At 36.7% G+C, this 26,265-nt stretch overlaps 1 protein-coding gene across 4 annotated transcripts in view; it reads left to right on the top strand.

The window, feature by feature from the left end:
- LOC122748645 (cohesin subunit SA-2-like) overlaps positions 1–26,265 on the top strand; it is a 139,349-nt gene that overhangs the window by 62,554 nt on the left and 50,530 nt on the right. For all 4 annotated transcript variants that reach the window (XR_006355628.1, XM_043994412.1, XM_043994410.1 and 1 more), the window contains 11 exons: positions 1,867–2,070; positions 3,593–3,669; positions 7,289–7,376; positions 7,961–8,056; positions 9,125–9,172; positions 13,521–13,613; positions 13,935–14,085; positions 20,697–20,845; positions 21,529–21,630; positions 23,992–24,155; positions 24,256–24,384. Coding sequence is in view for 3 of the 4 variants with exons in the window: in XM_043994412.1 (XP_043850347.1) it covers positions 1,867–2,070; positions 3,593–3,669; positions 7,289–7,376; positions 7,961–8,056; positions 9,125–9,172; positions 13,521–13,613; positions 13,935–14,085; positions 20,697–20,845; positions 21,529–21,630; positions 23,992–24,155; positions 24,256–24,384 (1,301 nt within the window). In the remaining variant the exon portion in view is untranslated. The remainder of the gene's footprint in view (positions 1–1,866; positions 2,071–3,592; positions 3,670–7,288; positions 7,377–7,960; positions 8,057–9,124; positions 9,173–13,520; positions 13,614–13,934; positions 14,086–20,696; positions 20,846–21,528; positions 21,631–23,991; positions 24,156–24,255; positions 24,385–26,265) is intronic.

The following is a 26,265-nucleotide window of genomic DNA, read 5'->3' as shown; positions in this document are numbered from 1 at the left end:
TATTGTAAAAGAAGAATCAGAACACAAAGGAAAAACCTCAAACAAGAAAAAGAAACAGCCAAAAAGTAGAAACAGTATGTTTCAATCTGCATTCAGAATCCACGGTTCTTTTTTCTGGATGTGGAGAACATCTTCTATCATGAGTTCTTTGGAGTTGTCTGATATAAGACATTTCTATAATTTTCAGAGTCTTTATCCTAAGTTCTGTTATTGTATTGAAACAGTCCTTTTGCATTCATCTGTTTCCCTGTTTGAATGTCCCGGTGGATGATTTGAGCTTTTGTGCAGGAAACCCACTTTCAAAATAAACTATAAGCTTCTGTTTCTTCATCGCTTGTGAGAGATTAGAGCTGTGTGGGGTCTGACTCTATGGATGTATTGGGGTGGTGAGGAGCCCTTTAGAGTAATTGCTATTAAAATTATGAAGCCTTTTCCTAGAGATTCTCTCTTAGTTGCTAAGAGACATTAGATTTTAGTGGATATAGATATCCTCCTGAGAGGCAGAGTTGAGGCAAAAGAATAATTATTAAAGAGGAATGATGATTGTGTTGTGTTCTCCTATTTGGGGGCATTTAGGGCAGGAAACAGATTATTTTTGTTAGATATGTATTTGAGGTTTTAATTTATTTTATTTTATTTTATTTTTGCAAAGGCAAGCATGTCCATCAAAGCCTTTATATAAAGTTCAGAAGGGTCAATAGGGACCAGTAGATGGCAAGTGGAAGTTTACTTCTCACCCTTTTTGGTATTTACTGAGCAATCCTGATTCTTACCTTGTGGTTTTAGGGGGTGAAGAGGGGTAGGGGTGGGGAGAATGAGGTTAGTTAGAAGTTGCCAACCTAGTAAGTATATTCTCAAAAATAATGGCTATATTACATTTCAAGGACCTGCGCTACTTTTCCCATTATCATCTGATTTCTTCCTTCATTTTCTTTACCTTATCCCCCAACCCTTCACAGTTTGCCTTTTTTCCATCTCTTTCCATTCCTCCATGCTCCTTAGAGCAGGGTTCTTAACTTTTTTGTTGTCCTGGACATCCATTATAAGTCTGGTGAAGTCTGTGGACCATTTCTTTTTGTTTTTGTTTTGTTTGCTAATAGATACCAAAATGGATTTATGATTTTATCATTTTGGGTATTCCCTTCATTAGTGCAGATTGCTATGCAAACATGGCATTCTTGGTAAAGTCTCATATAGTTCCTCTCTGTGCTGAGGGTATTCCTTGATTTCTTTTGACATTGTGAAGGTACCAATAAGGCATAGGGATGATTCCTTACCCTTGCTGCACAGTATGGTTTTTTTTTTTTTCATATTTTTAAAATGACACTCATTTTTCCAGTTCTTCATGGTTCCTTGTTTATAACATGTACACAATGCAACGGACATATTACCGTTGTTAATAAAATCCATCTAGCAATAATATTGTATAATAACAATGTTTTTTATGTTACTTTGAAGTTGACAAAGCACTCTTCTTACACTACCCCCATGAGGTAGGTAGTACAACTCTTTTTATCCAGTTTTATAGTTGAGGAAACAGGCTCAATGAGGATAAAGTGACTTGCCTAAAATTATACAGCCAGCCAGGATTGAAGCTGGAACTGGAACTCAGATTTTCTGATTCTGAGGCCTATTTCTCCTTCTATTACATTATACTGAGAGCTTTTTAGTTCTCATAATTGTTGTCATACACTTCCACTTTCCCTCCCTCAAATTTGCTCACTTCTCCTTAATACAGTACTCAGTGCTCACTGGATGCTCAACAAGTGCTTGTTAACTTAGCTCTTCCTTCTTGGATTAGAGTTGTTAAGCAACCATTGGGATGGTGACCTGGCCCTCCTCATGAGATCCTGCATTTCTTCGTAGTACTTGGATGCGTTGCTAAAGGAGATGAAAGAACTTGTGCACAGACACACTGATCTTAATATCCTTGAGGCCTGCTCCAAGGTATACAGCATCCTCTGCAATGACCAGCTGGCAATCTACCCTATTGTGTCTCAGGCCCTACACCAGCTGATAGATGAGATGGTGAAGGACTTCTCCCAGCTACTAAATGACTTTTTCCAAGAGGTATGTACAAATCGGGCTGGTAACTGATGAGAAGGTTCTAATGGGGGGATGAGGGTGGTGATGGTGAGTAATAAATAGGAGATCATGTAGATGAAACTTAACATTTGCATTGAAGAAACAGCATTCAGACCCCTAAAAGAATAAATTCTCTGCTCACTAAGATAGATGATACTAGTTGGCTTGTCCTAGGTGAATATCATTTAAGATTTGAACTTCTCAGCAGATATAGTGAGGTAGCACCTCTGATTTTGAAAAGTACTAGATTACCATAGTTCTTGCCATTAGAGTGGTGATGCAGCAAAGAAGTCTTTCCTTTGTTCTTTTTGCTGCACAGAAAGTCTCTATGGTTTGTTCAGGTTAAATAGGCAGACTGGCTTTTATGTCAAATAATCTATACTAGATAACCTTGGAGAAGGAGGTGAAATCTCTGCCTATGGCCATGGAATTAGTTTTTAATTATCTATTACATAGCATCTTTCAGTCATTTATCCAAGTCTGGATATGTGTGCTTTTTATATCTAAAAAGTTTTTTTGGAGGAGAATGGTGTAAATTTAAAAGTTTTCATTAGTTTTAAAATGCAGAAACAGCTTTTGGAGATATGAATAGTGTTGTGCGATTGAATTCATCATGAAAGAAAGAAAGCTTATTCATGATGTTTGGTATCATTGCAGACAGGTGGTCAGTCTGCAGTGGTAGGGAAGCAATTTATATCCAAAGGTTTGTTAAACCATATTGGACTCGGTTCATTTTAGCTGAAATTAGTGCACAGAGAGGGTGGAATTTGGATTTAATTGAGTTATTTCAATCAACTCTTTCCTTGTAATAAGATAATTACGATATACAAAAGGTACTTCCTACTCCTTTCCCAGGTAGGTTTTAATATCTTGAGTATTCTCTGTCCTTGTTAGAGAGCTCTAACAGTTATACTAACTTGTTTCTTTATCTTTTTTTTGTGTGTGAGAGAAGTGAAGAAGATGGTGGGAAGCAAAATTGGGAAGAATTATTTAGTTATCTTTGGGCTGAGCTTTCTTCCCCTGTAATCTGAAAGGTAGTTATATAAACATCATTGCAGGTAATTTTTATCTGCATTTTACAGATGTTGAAACTGTGTCTCTGAGAGATCAAATGACTTGCCTATGGTTACAAGGCTAAGAAATGACAGAGCTCATACTTGCTATAAAGTTTTCTGACTCCACGTGTCCCTTACCCTCCTTGACACTGTTATTTATTTATTTCTCTGTAAAAGGTAGATAATTAATGCCTTCATTACTTGCTTCCCAGAAGTATCATAATCAAAGTCCTTCATGAACCTTAAAGACTTCTTCAAGTATAAGGTGGTGTTGTGATTTCTGCCTCTCTGCTCCATCTCTACATTACAACTGTAACATCTGCTTAAATGTTGATGAAAGCTTCTGGTGAAGATTAGTAGCTTAGTCAAGTTCTGTTTTTATCTTGATGATTGCAGAAGAGTGATCTGTGTGTCCACATTCCTTGTCATTTCTGTTTTTACAACTTACTTAGGAAGAAGGCTTTGGTGTAAATGAAGAACACATTCTGCGATTGTCCTGCATCCTAAAAAAACTAACAGCTTTTCACAAGTAAGATAGTTATTTACTTATACATATAATAAATATGTCTGTTCACATATTCTATGTGCTTCATGAAAACTAGGATTCCTAAGGTGTTTATGGCTTCATAAGATTTTTAATGACCCTGTTTATTAGAACATAGTGAAATAATTTTATTGGCAAAGGTTTTTTTCATGTAGCTGGAAACTCCCATCCTTTGTATGTGTTGTTTTCCCTTGGCTTTAATTAATGTCACTAGCAGAAACTTTCACATTAGGCACTGCTATGTGTGGCTAGACCATTAGAGTGAAATAGCAGAGGGATCTCTTCTTCTTTCCTTAAGCATCATTGGCATATCAGTTGGATTTAGCGGTCCCAGACAGTGTACCATGCACAGTGGGTACTTAGGGAAGGTTATGCTTGCACATCTGTTCTTGGTAGCTCTAAGTGCATTTTTGTTTTTTTTGTGGTTTTTTTTTTTTTGGTGAGGCAATTGGGGTTAAGTGACTTGCCCAGGGTCACACAGCTAGTAAGTGTTAAGTGTCTGAGGCCGGATTTGAACTCAGGTACTCCTGACTCCAGGGCCGGTGCTCTATCCACTGTGCCACCTAGCTGCCCCTCTAAGTGCATTTTTGAAAGATCAGCCTCCTTCTGGGTATAATCATATTTCTCTCAAGTTTGACAATTTCCAGTGGCACTCAGACACTGACCCAGAGGGATGGAAGATATTTATAGATCATTGAAAGTAGTACCTATCAACTAGGTACTTCTGTTGTTTAATCATTCCATACTGTTGGTAATTCCTGTTATTAAAATCATTTTATGATCTTTCTTGGTAGCCTATGAATAGGTGAGATCAAAAAATAAAGTACATAAACTAAAACTAAAACCAAGTAAATGAAAGCCTTATTATTACTTTCAACAACAATAATTCAGAATCTGTGATAATTGGCATCGGAACCAAAATAGTTTGCTTCCAAATAAAGGCAAGGGCTTACTGGAGCAAAAGAGCATAAACAACATTTTTAGAGGAATGCTAAGTCTTTTTAAGATGAGAGACTTCAAGCCTTCTCATGTACCTTCCTAACTTAAATACAATTAGTTACAAAAAATGTCTATTATTATAAACCATTCGGATTTCTCTACTAAAAATAGCTCTCCCCAACCAATATCTGACACTAAATTCCATAGTAAGTTCAAAATCGATATGTAACCTGAATACAAAAGGCCACATCATTTAAACATTTAGAGAGCAAGGTCAGGTACGTTTTACCATTATGAATGGAGATTTCTGAACCAAACAAGGGAATGGTAGAGAGCATAAAAGATGAAATAGATACTTTGGACTATGTAAAATTTAAAAGTTGTGTGAACAAAATTGGTGAAAATAGAATTAGAAAAAAAAGTGTAGATTGGGGAAATATTTGTGTCAAATATTACCAATAAGCCCAGTATCCAAAATGTACAGGGAAATAAATGACCCAAATACAAAACACTTAGCCATTTCTCTAGACCAAGGACTCTTAACTTGTTTTGTGTCGTGGACCTCTTTGGCAGTCTGGTGAAACCTTTGAATCCCTTCTTAGAATGATGTTTTTAACTGTGTAAAAGAAAATAGGAATCTGAAGGAAACCAATTTTGTTGACTACAGTAGTTATATAGCATTTTCTTAAAAAGTACACAGACTCGGGGCAGCTAGATGGTGCAGGGGCAGCTAGATGGCGCAGTGGATAGAGCACCGGCCCTGGATTCAGGAGTGAGTACCTGAGTTCAAATCCGGCCTCAGACACTTAACACTTACTAGCTGTGTGACCCTGGGCAAGTCACTTAACCCCAATTGCCCCGCAAAAAAAAAAAAGTACACAGACTCCAAGTTAAGAATCTTTACTTTGTGAGTTAGTAGTCAAAAGGATATAATCAGTTATTAAAAGAATTGCAGGGGGCAGCTAGGTTGTGCAGTGGATAAAGCACCGGCCCTGGATTCAGGAAGACCTGAGTTCAAATCCAGCCTCAGACTCTTGACACTTGTTGTGTGACCCTGGGAAAGTCACTTTACTCTCATTGCCCCACCAAAAAAAGAAAAAGAAGAAAAGAATTGTAAACACTGAGTGACTAATTGATAACATTTTCCAAATCACTAACATTAAAAGAAAGAGGCAGCTGGGTGATGTTTGGAGTCAGGAAGAACTGAATTTAAATCTTGTCCTAGATATTTCCTAGCTGGGTTACCCTATTTACCTTGGCTTTCTCACCTCTAGCATAGGGATGATAACAGCTCCAGTGTTATTGTGAGGGACAAATGATACAACAGTTTTAAAGTACTTTGAAGACCACAAGGTGCTAGATCTTCTTATTGTTAAACACAAATCAAAGCACTTAGAGTTGCCACCCTCTACCATGTAGTTCAGCAAAAGTGACAGGAAAAGGAAGTTGTCCTTGTGGGTGGGGCTGTCCAGTGGTCCAGTCTTCTCAGCATGGATTGGAAATTAGGCAAGAACAGGGCCTGCTGCCTCTCCACAGCCTTTGCCCTAACAATCCCAGCACTCAAGATGTACCACCCAGCCAGGCAGAGATAGATGCAGAGCCACAACTCACTGTAGCTTCCAAGGGGGTGCTCATTCAGCAGCTGGAAAAGACTGGTGGGTTTGTACAATGAAAGGTGATCAGGAATTAAGAGAAACTTGGGAAGATTTATATGAATGGAAGTAGAGTGAAATAAGTAGAGCCAAGAAGACAGCACACACAGTGACTGTGGGCAGCTTAAAGATCTAATCACCAGAGGGCATTCATCTCTGAGCCATCCAAAAGCCACCAGAGGGCTCCACAAGCAGATAGAACTTCATCTGCACTCAAGGTGTAGAGATGGGGCTCAGAGCAGATCATCACACATATTTTGAAGTAGTATGACTGTATCAGAAAAAAAGTTTGTTTACCTTTGTTACAAAAGAAGGTTCAATCTGGGGGGTGGGGGGGAGGAGACTTTGTTGAAATAAGGATGATGGTAGCTAGCATTTGTATAGTGCTTAAAAATTTTCAAAGTGTGTGTGTGTATATGTCTTTCTGTCTGTCTGTCTGTCTGTCTGTCTGTCTGTCTGTCTGTCTGTCTGTAAACAAAACTAAGATCAATTCCCCTCCACTCCCCTGGTCCAGTGATAACATTTCATTAGCTCAGCTAGCCATTCTTGGTCATCGAAAGGATTAAAACCTTGTTTTATTTTTTTTTTAAATAGGTATTTTGTAATTAAAACTTTAACTTTGGCCTTCTGGTTAAATTTATTTTTTAAAATGTATTTTAGTTTTTGAAATTTATGAAATAAAAAAAGCATTTCCATAACATAGTATAATTCTTAAAATGATTGCACATGAAACTGCAAATCTGTTATATACAACTTGCTTTTCCTTTTAAATATATAATAAAGCTATCATGTAAATTTCTTTTTTTTTCCCTTTCTCCCCCACCCCACCCCCTGCTTACCCAACTACCATTAGACACAAATAGGTATGCATATATGTACAATTATTCTATACATAATTCTATTTATTGGTTCTTTCTTTGGATGCAGATAGCTTCTTTCTTAATGATTCAGTTTAGAATTAGTGAGGCTTTTCTTTATCAAGAAAATAACTTCTTGTTTTGCTTATGATTTAGTGCACATGACCTCACCAGTTGGCACATCGGTGACTGGACTTTGAAAATCCTGAATTTTGAGAAGGAAAATGGGGGTTTGCCTGCTGAGGTACAGTACATGTGTACTTTTGGATTTCTAGGCCAAATGCTGATTTCATGCTATTTAATTAGAAAATATAATTGGTACTTTGGATTCCTTGAAAAATGGCCAGTAGGAAACCGTTTTGATTTTTAGTTTATCCTGTTTAGAGATTCATGACCTTCACTGTCTTGAAATTCCTTGTTCTGCCAGAATTTTTGTGTTGAATCTCCTCCTTCCCCAAAGAGCATTAAAGACTCTTCCTACTTCTTCACTGTGAGCCTTACTGAAGGGAGGGAGGAAGGGGAGAGCTGTGGGGGGGGGGGGGGAGAAAGTGAAAGAGAGAGAGAGAGAGAGAGAGAGAGAGAGAGAGTGTGTGTGTGTGTGTGTGTGTGTGTGTGTGTGCATACACACACTTGAGGTTGCTGGTGCTTCTCAAAACTTGAATATATATTCTTCTCGCTGACCCTTTTCTGTGATTGAAAAGTAACACCAGTAAAGTGCCCTTTGTGTGCTTTGTGCTCCTTCAGTTAGCTTACAGTGTTGCTATTTTTGTTTGGTCTTATTTGAAAATTAAAATGTCTGTTGTTAAGAGGGTGATGTTCTCCTTTCAGACCCTAATCCCTGCCCTTCAGTGCAGTTACTTTGCTCTCTTGTGGCAGCTGGAATTAGCTACTGAGGCATTAATAGCTGAAACACCTCCCTCCCAGGTATGTTGACTCAGACTTTTATTCTTTGTCTTGAGAATTCTCTTTTTGTAAAGAGAAAAAATGTTAAGAGTTTTGAGGAAGGGCTTATTTTTACAGATTAGATCAAGTGCTTCCATTCCCCAGTAGCTAACCTAGTCTAAGGCTAGAGATAAACAAAGAATGATTCTCAAAAGAGTAACTATTAATCATATTCATGAATGCTCTGAGTCAAAAATAATAAGAAAAATATATAATAAAACAACTTCAAGGTCTCAACTCACATACAGAAAATTGGCAGAAGTGACAAAAAATAGATGGAAGGAGTGTGGAAAGATTGATACGTTAATATTCCTATGAATAAAGCTGTGAATTGGTCCAGCTGTTCTACAACTCACTTTGAAACTGCTAGGAAAGTGACTAAATGTCCATACACTTTGACAAGGTGATCCTACTACTGGACTTATTATTCCCAAGGTGATTTTAGATAGAAAGGTCTTATAGACACAAAATATTTATAATAGCTCATTTTACAGTAGCAAAAAACTTGAAAGTTGATTCCATTAATTGAGGAATGGCTAGACAAGTTCTGCTAAATTAATATAATAGAATATTACTTTGCTATAAGAAATGACTGTAAAGAATAAAATGAAGCATAGGAAGACATTTAAATGATACAGAGTGAAGTAAGCAGAACCAGGAAAACAATGTACACACTGATTAAAAACATAAAAACTGAACACTCTGTATTTACCATGATCCAAGTATAGCACCAAAGAATCATAGGCCCCAACAGGATCAAAATTGCAAAGTTGGAGAGGTCACACAGTCAAATGCCTTCATTTTATAGATGAGAACCTAGACAGATTAATTGTCCGTGGTCACACCATATTTATTCCAGAGGTGGAATTGAGTCCTGTTCCTCTGACTCCAGATCCCATTCCTTTCTCAGTATACTATTCTGCCTGTTGAAATAGATAGGGAAATTAATCTTTTTTTCTTTACAAGGTGGTAGTATAGAATATTTCATAGACCTTCTTATTTGATGTGTTTGTTAGTTTTGCTGATTTTGTTTTATTCTTTGTTAAAAAGGAATGGCTCTCTGGGTGTGGGAGGGAAGACAGACCTTGGGAGATGAAGGTAATGTAAAAATAAGATATTGTTATATTTTTTAAGGGAGATAAGATTGGGAGAAAAAAAGATAATATTCTCATCTGAAAAATAATGCATGTGAAATTAGATGAACTCTAAATTTTCTTATATCTCTGTTAAGAAATTCCTTATTAAAAACATGTGATTTCTCATCAGTATTCTTTCTAGCAGAAACATTGTGGTATCATTGGTTATCTTCATGTCTTACAGACTATACTTTTTGTTAGTGATTAATATTATCATATAGTGGTATAAACAGTAATATTTAGTATCCTTATTGCCAAATTAAGCCCATGACTGGCTTTGTATAAAGTTTCTTAAAAAGAAAACTTTGGAAACAGTGACACATTGTAAAGAATACTATATCAGAAGACCCAAGTGCAAATCCGGACTTTTGCTTTGTCTGTGCAACCTTGAGCAAGTTACTGAATTCACCACATTGAGTTTGTTTCCTTATCTGTGAAATGAGGTTTTTGGATCAGATTATTTGAGGTCCCTTCTCTTCCATGGGTCTATGATCATATGTGTCCCAGCTAATATACACAAATTTAATTTGTAAACAAAAAAGGTAGGTGAAAGAGGAACAAAATAAAAGCTACAGGGAATTTAGGTATTGGAAATTTTAAACCCCTTATATAGTTCACAATTGTTTTGGATCAGGTTTTTTTTATTAATTATAAAAGTATTTTATTATTTTCCAGTTATATGTAGAGATAGTTTTCAACATTTGTTTTTATAAGATTTCTAATTTCAAATTTTTCTCCCTCCCTCCTCTCCCTCCCCCCCTCCCCAAGACAGCAAGTAATCTGGCATAGGTTATATATGTACAATCACATTAAACATATTTCTGCATTAGTCATGTTATAAGAGAAGAATCAGAGCAAAAAGGAAAAACCTCAAAAAAGAAAAACAACAGCACCAAAACCAAAAGAAATAGTATGATTCAATCCACATTCATATTCCACAGTTCTTTTTTTTTTTTCCTTTTTCTTTTTCTGGATTTGGAGAGCCTTTTCCTTTATGAGTCCTTTGGAACTTTCTTGCACTGTTGTATTGGTGAGAAAAATCAAGTCTGTCACAGTTGATCAACACACAATGTTGATGATACTGTATTCAATGTTCTTTTGGTTCTGCTCATCTCACTCATCATCAGTTCATGCAAATATTTCCAGGTTTCTCTGAAATCTGCCCGCTCGTTGTTTGTTATGGCACAGTAGTATTCCATTACATTCATATATCACAACTTGTTAAGCCATTCCCCAATTGATGGGCAGCCTCTCAATTTCCAATTCCTTGCCACCACAAAAAGAGCAGCTCTAAATATTTTTGTACATGTTGGTTCTTTTCTTTTTTTTATGATCTCTTTGGGAAAAAGACCCCAAAGTGGTATTGCTGGGTCAAAGGGTATGCATAGCTTTATAGCCCTTTGGGCATAATTCCAGATGGATCAGTTTTTTTTTTATCACATGCTTGGATCACATACAGATTAAGGAAACTGGTGGGTTTTTTAAAGTATGTTTTTATTTTTTATTAATTACATGTAAAAACAATTTTCAACATTCATTTTTTTTTTAACAATTTTTGATTTCCAAATTCTCTCCTCTCTCCTCCTTGAGAAGGAAAGCAGTTTGATAGAGATTATACATGTGCAGTTATGCAAAACATTAAGGGAGTTAATTGTGTTGTGATTGGGCAGTCATTTCTTTTTTTTTTTAATGAATGAAAGCCATTAATTTAAAAAATATTTTATATTTAGAATTTTATTTTCCTAAATTACATGTAAAATACAAATTTTGATATCAACTTTTTTAATAATTTGTGTTCCAAATTCTCTTCCCCTCCCCCCGCAAAGAACTCAAGCAATTCAATATAAGCTATACATGAGTCATCATGCAAAACATTTCCAAATTAGCCAGGTTGTGAAAGAAAACAGACAAAAGCAAAACTTCAGATAAAACAACTAACAAAAAAATTATGCTTCAATCTGTATTCAGATACCATCAGTTTTCTCTCTGTAGATGAATTGCATTCTTCATAACACCTTTAGAGTTGTCTTGGATCATTGCATTGCTGTAAATAACCAAGTCATTCACTGCAGATCACTTCACAATATTGCTGTTATTTTTGTACATAGTACATTTTACTTCACATTAGCTCCTGCAGGTCCTTCCAGGTCTTTCTGATAGCATCTTGCTCATCATTTTTTTTTAAATAGTAAACTACATTTATATAGTACTTTAAAGAGAGATTTCCTTACAATAAACCTATGAGGTAGATTATTGCAACAGCAGTAATAGATAATGTTTCTATAGTGCCTTATACCTGACAAAGAATTTTCTTCACAATAGCCCAGCAAAGTAAGTTCCATACATTTTGTCATTCAGTCATCATCAATCAGTTGTCATCTATCAATCCTCATCATCTTCAATCAGTCCTCATTATTGGGCAGTCATTTCTGAATATACACTGTCTAACTTATTCAGCAACTTTCTTTTTCCTGCTATAGCTTTTTTTTCTTATGCTTTTTTTTTTTTTTTGCGGGACAATAGGGGTTAAGTGACTTGCTCAGGATCACACAGCTAGTAGGTGTCAAGCATCTGAGGTCGGATTTGAACTCAGGTACTCCTGAAACCAGGGCCGGTGCTTTATCCACTGCTCCACCTAGCCACCCCTGTAGCTTTCTTTACACAACAGGATGATGTCCCTTAAAAAAATAATTTTATTTAAGATAAATGTCAGAAGTCTTACAAGTAATAAAATTAAGAACTGTTTATATTAAATTATACTGAGGTATTTACTTTTGCTTTAAAATATTAATTGGTTACATCTCACTTGTGCTATGTTCTACAGATATCAATGACAGATATTCTCAATTTGACCATTTTCAATTTCAAAAGTAAATTCATGGTGTTGCAGTTATGTTGTTAATTAAAAGGCTTATTATCCTGTTTATGGTTTTTTCTAGCCTCTTGTTTCTCTGCTTTCTTTTTGGCAATTTCACTGTTTATTAATAATGATATTCACCTTCACTCCTGAAAAGAAGTGAAATTCAGTCAATTTTGTTACTTAACAGATCTGGTGAAAGAGTTTATACACAGAAAATGCTTATTTAATGCCCTAAGAGAGGATTTTGTTCACCTGTTTCTAGGTTATCTCTACCTGAGATATTTCCGTCTTTCTTTCACCATTGGTTGTGTTTTCTTGCTTTTTTTTCTTTCTTTTCCCAAAGACTCAATTATATGTTCAGTGAAATTCACTATAGGACACTTCCCAGAAGGGTATAAAAGGATCTTTCTGTTTGCTTTGTTGTTGTTGGGTTTTGTTTTTTTCCCCAAAGAAAGACTCCTCCTAATCCAGACTCAAGGCCCTGAAAGGAAAAGAAGAATCTGAGAATTCTTGTTTCTATTTTCAGCTAATCAGTTAGTAAATTATATGAATGGGTAGACTTAGTGGCATAACTTCCTTTTTTTCAGTTGCATGAGGGAGAGTGGGGAGAGAATATACAACTTATGTAATATACTATGTGCCCAGCATTTTGCAAATCTCTCATTTAATCCTCACAACCCTGTGAGAAAGATGTTATTATTATTCCTCTTTTACAGTGAAGGAAATCAGGCAAGTGGAGTTTTAGTGGCTTTCCCAGGGTTAGACAGCTAGTGAGTGTCTGAGTCCAAATATGAACTCATTCTTGATTCCTGGCCCAGGACTCTATCTAAAGTATTCTGTCTCTCAAGACAGAATACTTTATATGTTCTTCTTGAACTTAGAGCTGTAGTGTTTCAAAATATGCCATTATGCCTCTAGTCTAGGGGAAGAGGGGATTTTTGTTCCCTTCCAGTTCTAGTAACAGGTTTCTGTCCTTGAATGTTGGTAGCATTAAGGGGTTTAGAAGTAATTTGTTTTCTGGGAATACTTGTATGCACTGATGCAAAATGAAGTGAACAGAATCGAGAACAATTTGTATAGTGACAACAATATGGTGAAGATCAACAACTTTGAAAGAATTAGGAATTCTGATCAGCAGAATGACCTGCCAGGATTCCAGAGGACTAATGATGAAGCATGTTAGCCACCTTCTGATAGAGAGAGACTGAAGGACTCGGAGAAACAAATTTATTGGGACATGGATAGTACAGCAATTTGTTTTACTTGACTATACCTGTTTGTAATAGAGTTTTTGTTTTTGTTTTTGAATGGAGGATAAAAGTTGGATGGGAGGAAAAGTGAATTTTTGTTGATAGGAAAAAATAAAAATAAGATTAATTAAAATATAATTTAAAGAATTTCTTTTGAAAAGAGTTTCTTCATTTTTAAATAGACTTTAAAATATTTTTAGGAAGCTCTTTCGGAGTTGAAGGAACGGATGACGTGTTTCCGCTTGATATGTGAATCATACCTCAACCACCATAATAAGGATGTTAGTGAAAAGGTTGGTGTTAACAATCTGTTTCCTCTAGAACTTATTAGTTTCATTTACCAAACCAAAAAGGAAAACCTACATCTTTTTATAATCGTTTTATTCTAAGAACCTCTTTCCCCATTGTGAATCTTGTCCTTTAGTGATAAAACCTTGGAACTGAAGGCTTTGTTAGAGATGATATAATCCCTCAGGGAGGGAGAAATGGGAAGTAAGATGGCATTTGTGGTAGATTTTTTTGTGTGTGTGGTAGACAGATGGAGGAATGCCTTTAGTGGTGATATTTTTTCTTCGGGACTCTAAACTTGTGTGTGTGTGTGCTTTTGTTTTTAGGCCTTTATTCTACTATGTGACTTGCTGATTGTTTTAAGTCACCAAGGTGTGGACGAGGGGGAAGATTTCACAGTGCTTAAGTTTCTTCCTGATCATGATCTACAGTCAAGAATGATTGAATTTGTCAAGGATCATGTTTTTGGGGAGAACAGTAAGTATCATGGCCTAAGGTCAGATATTTTTTAGTCTGGAGGGAATCATTTTAGAGCCTTCATCTATTCAGAGAGAGGTATGGTTGTAAGTGTGTGTGTGTGTGTGTGTGTGTGTGTGTGTGTGTGTGTGTGTGTGTGTATATATATATGTCATTAGATGCATTGAAGGGGGGAAATTGGGCTGGATTCATTTGTGCACATGGCTGTGTGTGTGTGTGTAACTCTCTGTCTTAGTGATCATAGTCTTTAGGTCTAGTAGGTAACAAAAAGTAAAGTTCTTGAGAATTTAATAGCAATCCCATGTATTTTTTTCTTTTTTTTTTTTTAAGTGAGTCAATTGGGGTTAAGTGACTTGCCCAGGGTCACATAGCTAGTAAGTGTTAAGTGTCTGAGGCCGGATTTGAACTCGGGTACTCCTGACTCCAGGGCCAGTGCTCTATCCACTGCGCCACCTAGCTGCCCCTATCCCATGTATTTTTGTTTTTGTTTTTGTTTTTTTGTTTTGTTTTGTTTTTGCGGGGCAATGGGGGTTAAGTGACTTGCCCAGGGTCACACAGCTAGTAAGTGTCAAGTGTCTGAGGCCGGATTTGAACTCAGGTACTCCTGAATCCAGGGCCGGTGCTTTATCCACTGCGCCACCTAGCCGCCCCTATCCCATGTATTTTTAAACTTCAGCCCCAAAGGAACCTTTGTACTTAAGTGTTTGAGCTGCAAATTTAGGAGAGGTCATTTTCTTGGGCATGTATATTAGCTATTTAGCGGTTTTTATTTATTTTTATTTATCTATTTTTATTAATTTATTTGTTTGCTTATTTCTTTCTTTACTCATTTTATTCATTCACTCATTCATCCATTTATTTATTTATTTGTTTTGTTAAAGGGTAAAATTCTAGCTAGTCTGTCTAAAATATCTAATGAGTGGTTGCCAATAAATTATAAGCTTTAGCAAGAGTTAGACTTTTAAGAATTTATTAAGGAGAATAAGAATTTGGTAAAGAGAGAGAGAAAGGCCTACATTCATCTATCTATTAAAGGGAGAGCATGTTTCTAGCTCCCTTCTCCACCAGCGTCCCCAGGAAAAGAGCCCCAGTCAGAGCGTCAGGTTCCTCCCTTCTTCCTCCCACAAGCAGATGTCACTTCCTGACGCCAAAGAAAAGACTCCTGGTCTTGCCCTCAAAGACCTTCACTTCATCGTGGAGCTTTTCTACAGTAAGTCTCCAGCAGGGGGCGTCATTCCAATCATTACAGTCCCCCCTTTGTTTCCTCAAGAAATGGGACGTTTCCTTGATGAAACAGTCAAAAATAACAATATAATAACCTATGCTAGCTAACAATATGTTAATAACAATATAGAAAAGGGAGAGAGGAAAGTTTTGTCCTCATGAACCGATGCTTTGACATTGGTCTTGCAAAGGGAGGGCCTCTGCAGAGAGTACATGTTACAGGTGGTGTATATTATAACAGAAAGAGAAAAAGGAAAAAAACCACCAACAACAAAACAAAACTGTTCATTTAAAGTCTCTGAAAGTCTTTTTACAGATGTCCTCTAGGTGTAGTCGTGGAATGGAAGTCTTTTCAGGGGTTGACATGTGGATGCTGGTAATAAGCCAGGAAAATTTCCTACAAAATTGAGCTTAACACAACTTTAAAATAGCTTTGTCAATAATCAAATCAAACAATGAAAGTTCTCAAAGAACATGTCTAAGGGAATTCAGAATCTTAGTTGTTACACATGAAACGTATAATAAAACAAAAATAGAAACGCTCTTTAAAATTAATATTACTATAGTCCCCCCTTGTGGAGGGTAAATTGAGAAGACAATTGCTGCAATATTAATTTTTTAAAAATAATTTTTATCTTTGTTTCATCACTTTGTGCATCATCTGCCTAATTATCCTCATGCCATTATGAGAAATTTAAAAAATCTAATATAATTGGTAACAGATGTCAAGGCCAAAATCAACACTGTATTTATCATGACACCTGAGATAATTATGGGAGTTACCATAAAAGAACAGAGAAATGATGGAATATGAGCACTCCCACACTTGAGCAATATGTATTGCCCATGCAGTATGCCAGGCTTAAAATAGGTGGATGGAATATACGTCCATGCCACTGAACATATTGGAGGAAACTGAGTCAAACTTAATCAGATGCATGGGATTGAGATGTCCATGGCATCAGGCATATAGGAGGGGGCATAGAAGCCAGGTGAAGAATGAGATGGGTGGGATCAAAACTTACAGCCATCTGTACAGTATTGTGGGGAAAAATAAAATAAAATATTAAACCAAGAGAATCCAACCTCAACATTTGTCAAAAGCCGTTCCCTCGGCCATACCTTGACTTCATGCATGTCTCCCCTCATGTGGCAGTTCAGTGTCTGCTCTTGCATGTATTCCTCTTGTGATTGGATGGTATCTTGGCCAACTGGCATCTGATAACTCAGAATAAAGGCAATTAATGTCTTAAATGATAAGTTCCCATAATCCAAGTCTTATATGGATTTAAAAATTGAGGATAATAAATGATCCCAAAAAATGTGAATACATCTTAACTCAGAATATAATATATAATTATACAACAATTTCAAATAATACCCCCTTTTTTAAACTTAGTATACAATTACTTTTGTGAAAAATCGAAACATATTTAAATACAAGCATAACACAATCTCAAAGAAAACTTTTTTTTGAAAAAAACTTTTACAAATGTTCCCCTCTTTATTTTTTTGAATATGCTTATCAAAAATAATACATCTGGAATCAATTTACACTTGCTATGGCAACCAATTTGCCAGGGAAATGCTTTAAAGAGTTTGATCAAATAATCAGTTGAGAAAAAATAACAAAAACAAACAACTCAGAATATGGGAGCACAATACTCCTAGAATGAACATTGTATTATGAAATCAAAACCATCTTGCAATGTTTCAAAATTAGGTAGATGAATGAATAAAAGAAAATACACATGGAACAATAAAAGACAATGAAATTCAAACTAGGGAAATCTAAATGAATATGAACTTAATATTAATAAGAGTATTACAAAATATACACTTGATCACATGACTATAAAAAGCTTTTACAAATATTCTCCTTGTTTTAAAAACTAAGTATAAAACACAATCTCGAAGCATGAAAATCTCTATGAAAATAAACCCATACCATTAATTTCAAAATGTAGATATAATAGCATAGAAATCCTATGTAACCTCTGAACTGACATTAATAATCTGAGTGAATTTAGAACACTTTTGATTCAGATATCTAAAATCCCCAATACTCATATCAATACCTTGCTGCTTACTTCTACATTTCTGTAAAATATATACCCTTCCATGGCAAAAGAAGCGGAGTATTGAACTATGTTGATGATTGTCATTCTTATTCACCTTAAGTTTTTCTTCTTTAACCCCGCTATATTGTCTGTCAGTCTTTTCACCATACAAATGCTTTATAAGATTACTAATTAAAGACAAAAGCAGATTAGCAAAATTATGAACAAAATGAGCATATCTGGAATTTAAAGGGCTTTCTAAGGTTGAGTCAGAAGCACAGCCAGGCCAGGGAAGGGCTGAGCCTGAAGCTGCAAATGCAGGTAGAGAAAGCTGCGCATGTGCATTAGATCTCTGGACTTTCCAGATAGGGGAAGCAATGGGCTTGGCCATGGGAGGGGTAGAAGGTGGGGTCTGGAGAGGAGGGGAGGGACCAGGGCAATTTGAATCAGACTTGATTTTGAACTCAGGCCCTATCCCCACTGCTAGGGGATTAAAAGCTTCTAGAGGAGAGGCAGCTAGGTGGTGCAGTGGGTAGAGCACTAGCCCTGGAGTCAGGAGTACCTGAGTTCAAACTCGGCCTCAGACACTTAACACTTACTAGCAGTGTGGCCCTGGGCAAGTCACTTAACCCCAATTGCCTCACTAAAAAAAAAAAAAAAAGCTTCTAGAGGTTGGGTCATTGCCCCCAGGCATGCAAAATTAGAGAATCTCTCAGCATTAGAATTTGAAAAAAATACTGGAGTGCTTAGGCTTCTCTGAAAAAGCATGGCTGGGAGGGGGGGATGGCTTCTCCAACAAAAATAAAAAGAAAAATAGAAAATCCACAAAAACAAAGCATTAACCTGATCTTATCTCCCATTTGTCTGGTTAAACAGACTAAAATCAAAAATAGGGTAATTAGGCAGTTTAAAAGGTCCATTTGAAAAAATTTAAAGCAGTACTTCGGATTTAAAGGGACAGGGTAGGGGAAATTTCTTACCCAACCAGAAGATCAGAAGAGTGAGGTTCAGCTTTCCTCTTTGTGGTCAGCCATCTGTTAAGGCTAAAATTCTAGCTAGTCTGTCTAAAATATCTAATGAGTGGTTGCCAATAAATTATAAGCTTTAGCAAGAGTTAGGCTTTTAAGCATTTATTAAGGAGAATAAGAATTTGGTAAAGAGAGAGAGAAAGGCCTACATTCATCTATCTATTAAAGGGAGAGCAGGTTTTCAAGCTCCCTTCTCCACCAGCGTCCCCAGGAAAAGAGCCCCAGTCAGAGCACCAGGTTCCTCCCTTCTTCCTCCCACAAGCAGATGTCACTTCCTGATGCCAAAGAAAAGACTCCTGGTCTTGCCCTCAAAGACCTTCACTTCATCGTGGAGCTTTTCTACAGTAAGTCTCCAGCAGGTGGCATCATTCCAATCATTACAGTTAGATCTAAATATTAGGTCATGTTTTCAGACATGATACTGATATACCTAATAGTTAAACAACCCATTTCTTTTTGTTTGTTTGTTTGTTTTTTGGGTTTGTTTGGGGTTTTTTGCAGGACAGTGAGAGTTAAGTGACTTGCCCAGGGTCACACAGCTAAGTATCTGAGGCTGGATTTGAACTCAGGTCCTCCTGAATCTAGGGCCAGTGCTTTAGCCACTGCGCCACCTAGCTGCCCCCTAAACAACCCATTTCTTCTCACACCTCCTAGTTTTACCTTAGTTCCTTCTTGCTGATCTCAGCTCTTGGGCACTATCGCTTGACTCTTCTTTCCTCCTGGCTACATGAAAATTCCAAACCTGTTACAATTCCAACTACTTAATGTTACCTAAGTTTTGAAAGTCTCATAATTAGTAATACCCAGTATCTTGTTTTTTATAAAATACTTAATATATCCTAGAGGGCAGCTAGGTGGCACAATGGATAGATAGAGCCCCGGGCTTGGAATCAGGAACACTCATCTTCATGAGTTCCACTGTAGCTTCAGACTGTGTGCCTCTGGAAAAATCACATAACCCTGTTTGCCTCATTTCCTTTATCTGTACAATGAGCTGGAGAAGGAAATGGCAAACCATTCCAATATCTTTGCCAAGAAAATCCCATATGGGATCACAAAGAGTCAGATATGACTGAAACGACTGAAGAGCAACAAATAATGTTTCCTAGTGTCACCTTTTAAAATAGTAGTGTTCTTTTCTTATACTTGCTATTGTTGGGTTGTTTTTGTTTTTTTAATTCATTGAAATCCTTTTTTCTGGAGATTTGAATTACTGTTGAATTAGATGAAGTAGGTCAGCCTTATTACTCAGACCTTTTAGTCAAAGTTGACTAACTGTCATTTAGGATTTTCCTGCTTTCAGTAGGTTGGGGTTTAATTTATTCTTAAGTATTGATTTGGTGTGTCGCGAAAAAATTTTAAGTTCGACGGAAGAATGAAAATAACAGAGTTTCCAGGCTGAAGCAAATAGGTTTATTGAGAGAGGGCCAGTCCCTCAACTAAACTGGTCATCCAGGCTTTGGGTCTGAAAGACCCAGAAGTACAAACTACATGAGTTTATATACCCTTGGAGACATTTTCTAAAATTAGAGCATAGTCTTGAGTAATAACAGGGGATCAGCGTTATGATATCAATAGGGTGGATCATTGGTAGGCCAGTGTAAAGCGGCGTGAACAGTATTACTGACCACCTACAGACCCTGTGACATTTCCTAAGGTGGATATCACAAGATCTACTACACTATGTCATAGGAAAATTGAGAAATATGTAAAAAGGATTTGACCTTATAACCTTATGCAATCTATATGAATCACAATTTTTTTTTAATATATTGATTATTATTTTAATTAAATCACTTAAAACTATAGTAAATCTCCTATAACTAAGGGATGGGGAAAATCTCACTCACAGGTGAAAAGAGATCAGTTGCTTTCTCTGCATTCCTCTTTTCCTTAAAAGTTAGGTCAACTATTCATTGTGATGAGTGTTCTTTTCTCTTCCTCCTTGCACTGTTGATAAAGATGCAGAGAGTCTTGGTTGAATAAGACAGTGGAACTTTCCAAGAGCACTGAATGACTACCATGATGTTTAGTACTGAATTAGGCACTTTAAAAGTTATAGAATTGTTCCTGCATTTGAGACTTACAGACTCGTTTGGAGTATAGATCAAACCCATATAAAAGTATGTATACAGAAATATACTTTCAGTGTCTAATGAATAGGAACTATTACATTGGGAGGGGGAAGATAGGGGTAGATTGAATGTGTTGGAAGTTCAGTTTGCCTCCATTTATACAGTGTAAATGGACAGCAAGTTATACACCAAGATAACAAATTGAAATTGAATTCTTTTCCTAGATTTGCCTGAAGAGACGAATAAAGAGGAAACTCATAGTTTGGATTCCATATACAGAAAGCGGATTATTCTGGCTGAATATTGTAAACTGATTGCTTATAATGTGGTGGAAATGATGACAGCAGTTGAAATCTATAAGCACTATATGCAGGTGACTGTAATTCTCCACTATAGATTTAATTAAAGATGCTTTGCTTTTGACATTTATTAGAGTAATTGTTCAGTGGACTGAGGCTACATATAAAATGCCAGGCTGACATTATTGGATATGATCTTTGAGCAACAGCTTGGCATGTTTTATTCCAAATTGTCCTGTCCATGTTTATCCCAACTTCTCTTATCAAAAGATCTATTTTTCCAATGTGGGGGTAATTGAATCTTTTTGACTCAGTTAATCCTTGACCATATGCCCAGGGCTTGTTGGAAAGAAGCTAAATTATTCCAGTTTTGTTAATGACTCCAATTTCTTAGAACAGGACAGACCTCAAATCTTACATGGTGTTCACTGATTATACATCATGGCCTTATGCAGTATCTTTTGACTACTCTGATTTGTATTTGGGCCATTGGCTTATATATAGGTCAATATGCTGCATCTTTTGCTTTTTAAAATTTATGTATTTTTTTAATAATTTGTACTTGCTATTAAGATGAGTAATAGAATTGAAAGTACTTTAAAATCTGTAAATGATCCTTGTTAATGATAAAAATTTACTTTTCTAAATAAGCCTGTTAGTTAATATGTATTCACTACATTGTTAGTTTGTGAATATTAACAGTATTTTCCTTTAATGGTGACATTCATCTTCTTTTGTTTCATTTTGTTTTAATTAGACCTACCACGAGTTTGGTGATATTATTAAAGAAACAATCAACAGAACAAGACACAATGATAAGATTGAGAGTGCCAGGACACTGATTGTTTGTTTGCAGGAGGTAAGAGAGACAATGTTGGCTCTAAAATCCTCATGTATAAAAATACAGAAATTGGTTTTCCACACCACTGAGGGTTGAGCCCTCTCTTAGAGAAATTTTTCCAGGGTCTTGAATAATTGACACCATCATCAAATTGATGCCTACATCTCTAATGGGGTATGTTTATGATGCTCTACTGCCCTTTCTTCCCCTTCTTATTTTTGCTCTTTTTAGATTCAAAAGCAGAGATCTATGTAATAATTCTATCCCTGGCATGTACCTGATTGCGTTCGCTTTAGGTGACAGCATGCTTTAATATTACCCCATTATTAAGTAAGGAAAACACGAGGAATGAAACAATATAGTCATGTCCCTATTGTGAAATTCAGGCTGTGTTTGGTGTGGGATTTCAGGCCTTTTACATGTAGGTGCTCAATAAATGGCATGGACGAGGCAAGTATCGTTTCATTCATTAAGCAGCACTTGTTGGTTTCTTTGTTGGGTTATCCCCTTGAAAGGGTATTTTTCTGTCTGAGTTCTGAGGAATTCCTTACTTTCCTCTAACTGGCCAGCCAAATAAGCCCCCAAAGTAAATAGCTGTTTATTTCTTCGTCAGAGATAGGTAACAAAATGCTGGCTGTAGACAGCTACAGACTTGGGGTGTTTCCTTGACAGTCTGCAATTCTAAACTCTGACTGAGATGAACTAGTGCCTTTTGGAACAGATTGTCTTTGCAGTGCTTGTTATTCAGGGACAATGGTTATGTGTCTTCACTTGATGGGCGCCAATTAGGTCCTGACAGTGTTTGTGCTCATTATCAGCTGGCCTAGTGTTGTTATATTCCAGGCAGAAGTTATAGTGAAGAAAAGAGAAATATTATATTCTGCCCACCACCTTTCTAGCTCATTAGTAATTTTAAACCCCTTCACCTCAGACTTTGGAGCCCCTATCACTTAGAGGAACTGGACATCTATTTTAGCAACTGCCCCAGCCTGGTCTGCTTGTACATATCTGTTTTTAAGCTGCAGAACATGTTTCTCCTAGAGTGACTGATATATGAAGCCCTGCCACTATTTCACATTCTGCCAGATGCTTTATATTCTGGCCTGAATCCCTGAAATAGGAGCTAAGGTGAGGGTAAACAGCAGCCTGTCAGAACCCTGTGTTTAAATATCATACACACAGATCATTTCAGCTTGACCCCTGGTTGACTGTACTGATTTTGGAACTAGCTGTCTATTTCTGAGAGACCCTTGATGACTTGGTATAGCCCTCTTTTAATGGAAAAAGGGGCCACTGTTAGAACTTGTTTAAAAAAAAATCCAGGATAGACAGTGATGCTTCCTCAATATCCTTTCTCCCCTTTTTTACAATGAACTTGACAAGCCAAGAAATGTGACCATTTAAATATTTGGAAAAATAACAGAATGAGGACTGTTATGAAATTCTGACCTTATTATAGTTTGGTTTTTTAAATCTATATATTAAACTTAAAACAGTAGTAATAAAGTTGTCCTGTTTGTCTTTGTCCGTTTCTGAACTTCCTCCTTCTCTCTTCTGTATTATCTTTTTATTTTATGTCAAATGAAATGAGCATTTTCATATACAAAGCCATCCATTTAAGGACTGTACATGAAACGGTGAATCTCTTACATGCAGTTTGCCTTTCTATTTAAGTATATAATACATTCAGCATTTTAACTTGTAAAATTACTCCTTTTCTAAGTCTTCCTTTGGCTCTCCTTCTGTTCTCTTCTGTGCATTGCTCAAACGCTTCAGTGACCCCCTTTTTTTCCTTCTATTTTTCCCCTTTTTTATGGGTGGGCACTTTATCTTTAGTTCCTCTCCCACTTCACCCTGCAAAATTGAAGGGAAAAAAAAGACAAAAACCTCTATAATAAATGTTTATAGTCAAGCAAAACATTTCCACATTAGCCTTGTCTGAAAAGGTATATTACATTCTACACCTTGGCTTGGGTCATCCTTGAGTTGTGCCTAAGTCTTTCACAGGACTTTATATATTAATTTTCTAAATAAACATGATAGGGTTGTGCCAGATTTGCATATTGCTTTGGAGACATGGCTTGCTTTGAATTTTGCTTGTGATTCACTTTGTTTTACTTCCTAACAATTGGCACTGTCCAAAAAAAATTTTCTTTTTAGATATTGTGTTCCCTGTCAACTAGTGGTCTTCTAGTATATGGCCACTTGACCTGGGATGTTGTAGAGGAGAAGGAAGAGGGGGAAGGGCCCCTTTCAACTCTTAAGCTTTTATGATTCTATGTATCAAAGTCCTTAGTGTATTTAGATCTTCAGTACTATTGATTTTTGCTAGAGGATTTTCTTCTGTGGAAAATGTTTGATAATATCTGGGTTTTGCAGTTATATCAGAACCACATGGCAACCTATTGCAACAACAACAGTCATAAAAAGCACATTGACTCCTCTGCTTCCTTTGCCAATATTAAAGAACTTGCTCGTCGATTTTCTCTCACATTTGGCTGGGATCAGATGAACTCCAGGGAATCGATAGCTATGATACACAAGTACGTACTTTAAGTACCATTATTTTCCTTTGCAGTTTTTCTCTTTTCAGTTTTGGTTTTATGATTTTTACCTTTTTTTTTCTTCTTTCTTTGCTAACAGAGAAGGAATTGATTTTGCATTTCATGGAGATAGTCAACATATAGACTATTACCTCCCTCCCAATCTAACCTTCTTGGCAATCATCAGTGAATTCTCCAATAAGCTACTCAAACCTGACAAGAAGCTGGTGTAAGTTTAACCATGTTGTTTGATTGTTGTATTCAACATAAAACAATGGTAAGAAACAGAACAGTTTATAGGGGTTGTGTGTGAAACCTACTTAAAGCAAAGGAGAATGGATTTAGGAATTAAAACATGATGTGTCTGCCTTATGTAACTGAGGCTTCTTGGGCTCTGAAGTTTGCATCATGATATTATGAACATAGTACCCCATGACCAAAGGCACGTCGAGCTTAGCAGTGCTGCACATTGTATCTGATTTTTCAGGCATATTGGTGTGGCTATTGCTCTTTGAATGATGGCAGCTTCCTTAGTTGTTTTTTCAAGAACAGAAGTTGGTTTTTTCCAGATCACAATTTTAGAAACGTATTCGTGTACTGTCGTTCATTCTCTCTCTCCCCCCCTTCCTTTCCCCTCCTCCCTCTCTCCCACTCCATTTATACTCTGTTCTTTTTGTTTCCAAAGTCAGTAAAATGTGTTCTTTTGATTTCACAAAACCGCCATGTGTCCAGCAGAGTTGTTGCTGTTTGTAATTATTTGTAACTACTCAGTTCCAGTTTCATCAACAAGCATTTATTAAGTTTCCACTATTTTCAAAGAATTGTGCTAGGTGCTGGGGATAAAAGAAGAAAACAAACCAGTCTCTGGCCTCAAGGAACTTCCATTGTCATTCAGTGGGTCTAGCTGAACAACATATATGTAGATTAATTACTACAAAGTAGTTGTTTGTTGTTTTTTTTTCAAAGTAGTTTTTAAGATGGAGAACATTAACAAATGGAAGGCTCAGGAGAGGCCTGGTGTAGAGGTCTTGCTTCCTTGATGGTATGTGCCTATCAGGGAACCAGGGATTCCAAGAGGCAGTGGTAAGGAAGGGGAGCATTTTTAGTCATGGGAGACAGCCTGTCACAGAGATTAGGCAAAGAAGTAAGGGGTAAACTGTCATGTACAAGTAACAGCAAGGAGGACAGTTTGGCTGGAATGTAGGGTGCACAGACCAAAGGTTCTTAACCTTTTCTGGGCCATGGACCCCTTTGGCAATCTGAACACAGACTCCTCAGAAAAAATGTTTTTAGATGCATAAAATAAAATACACCGGATTATAAAAGAAACTCCAAACAAGTTCAAGGACCCAAGGTTAAGAACCCCTAGTATAGACTGTAAAGGGGTAGGGGGTTAGATGGCAAGATTTGAACAGACAATCCTGACTTGCAGCCCCCAAAGATGGAGTGGCTTTTGAACATATCCAGAAAGTCTAAGCCTTGAAAGAGAGCATTGTGTGTGCGTGTGTGTGCATGCATGCGTGTGTGTGCGCGCACGTGTGTGTGTGTGTGTTCATTTTAAGTGGCTGTATCTTGAAAACAGGACAGTGTATATTTTTTCATTTAGTCAGGGACTATAATGTGTTGATCACATCTGCCATATGGTTGGCAGTCAGCATCATTGCATCTAAAAAAAATACTGTCTTGCCTATAGAAGAGGACAATATGCAGTAGGAACACAACATTTTGCCTAATATAGAGAATCACAGGGATGGTTTAGATAATAAATCATAAAATGGGCTAACCTGTATGGTGTTTTTCTTTTCCCACACATGATGGTTATTGAAATTTGGCTTACATTTTCTTTTTTATGATGTTTTTTTCGCTTACCCTAAAATAGATATTTTAGAGCAACTGGTACATAACATTAACAAGGACGTTTTTAATTGTTATTGTATTGTCAACTGGACTTTTTCCAGAACCGGTCTCTAAACCATGCATGGCCAGAGACAGTTGTCAGGAAGTAGAGAGAGAGTTTATTTTCCAAGTGAGGGAAAAGGCTTGCAAGCAAGGTGGAGCTATAGACATGTGCTGGGGCCCCACCCCTAGTTGGGGAGGACTTGAGGTAGTG

The sequence above is a fragment of the Dromiciops gliroides genome, chromosome 3, assembly GCF_019393635.1.
Source record: "Dromiciops gliroides isolate mDroGli1 chromosome 3, mDroGli1.pri, whole genome shotgun sequence".
NCBI classification, from domain to species: Eukaryota; Metazoa; Chordata; class Mammalia; order Microbiotheria; family Microbiotheriidae; genus Dromiciops; species Dromiciops gliroides.
Note: the sequence above shows the minus strand (reverse complement) of the source record. Positions and strands in the feature narration are given on the sequence as shown.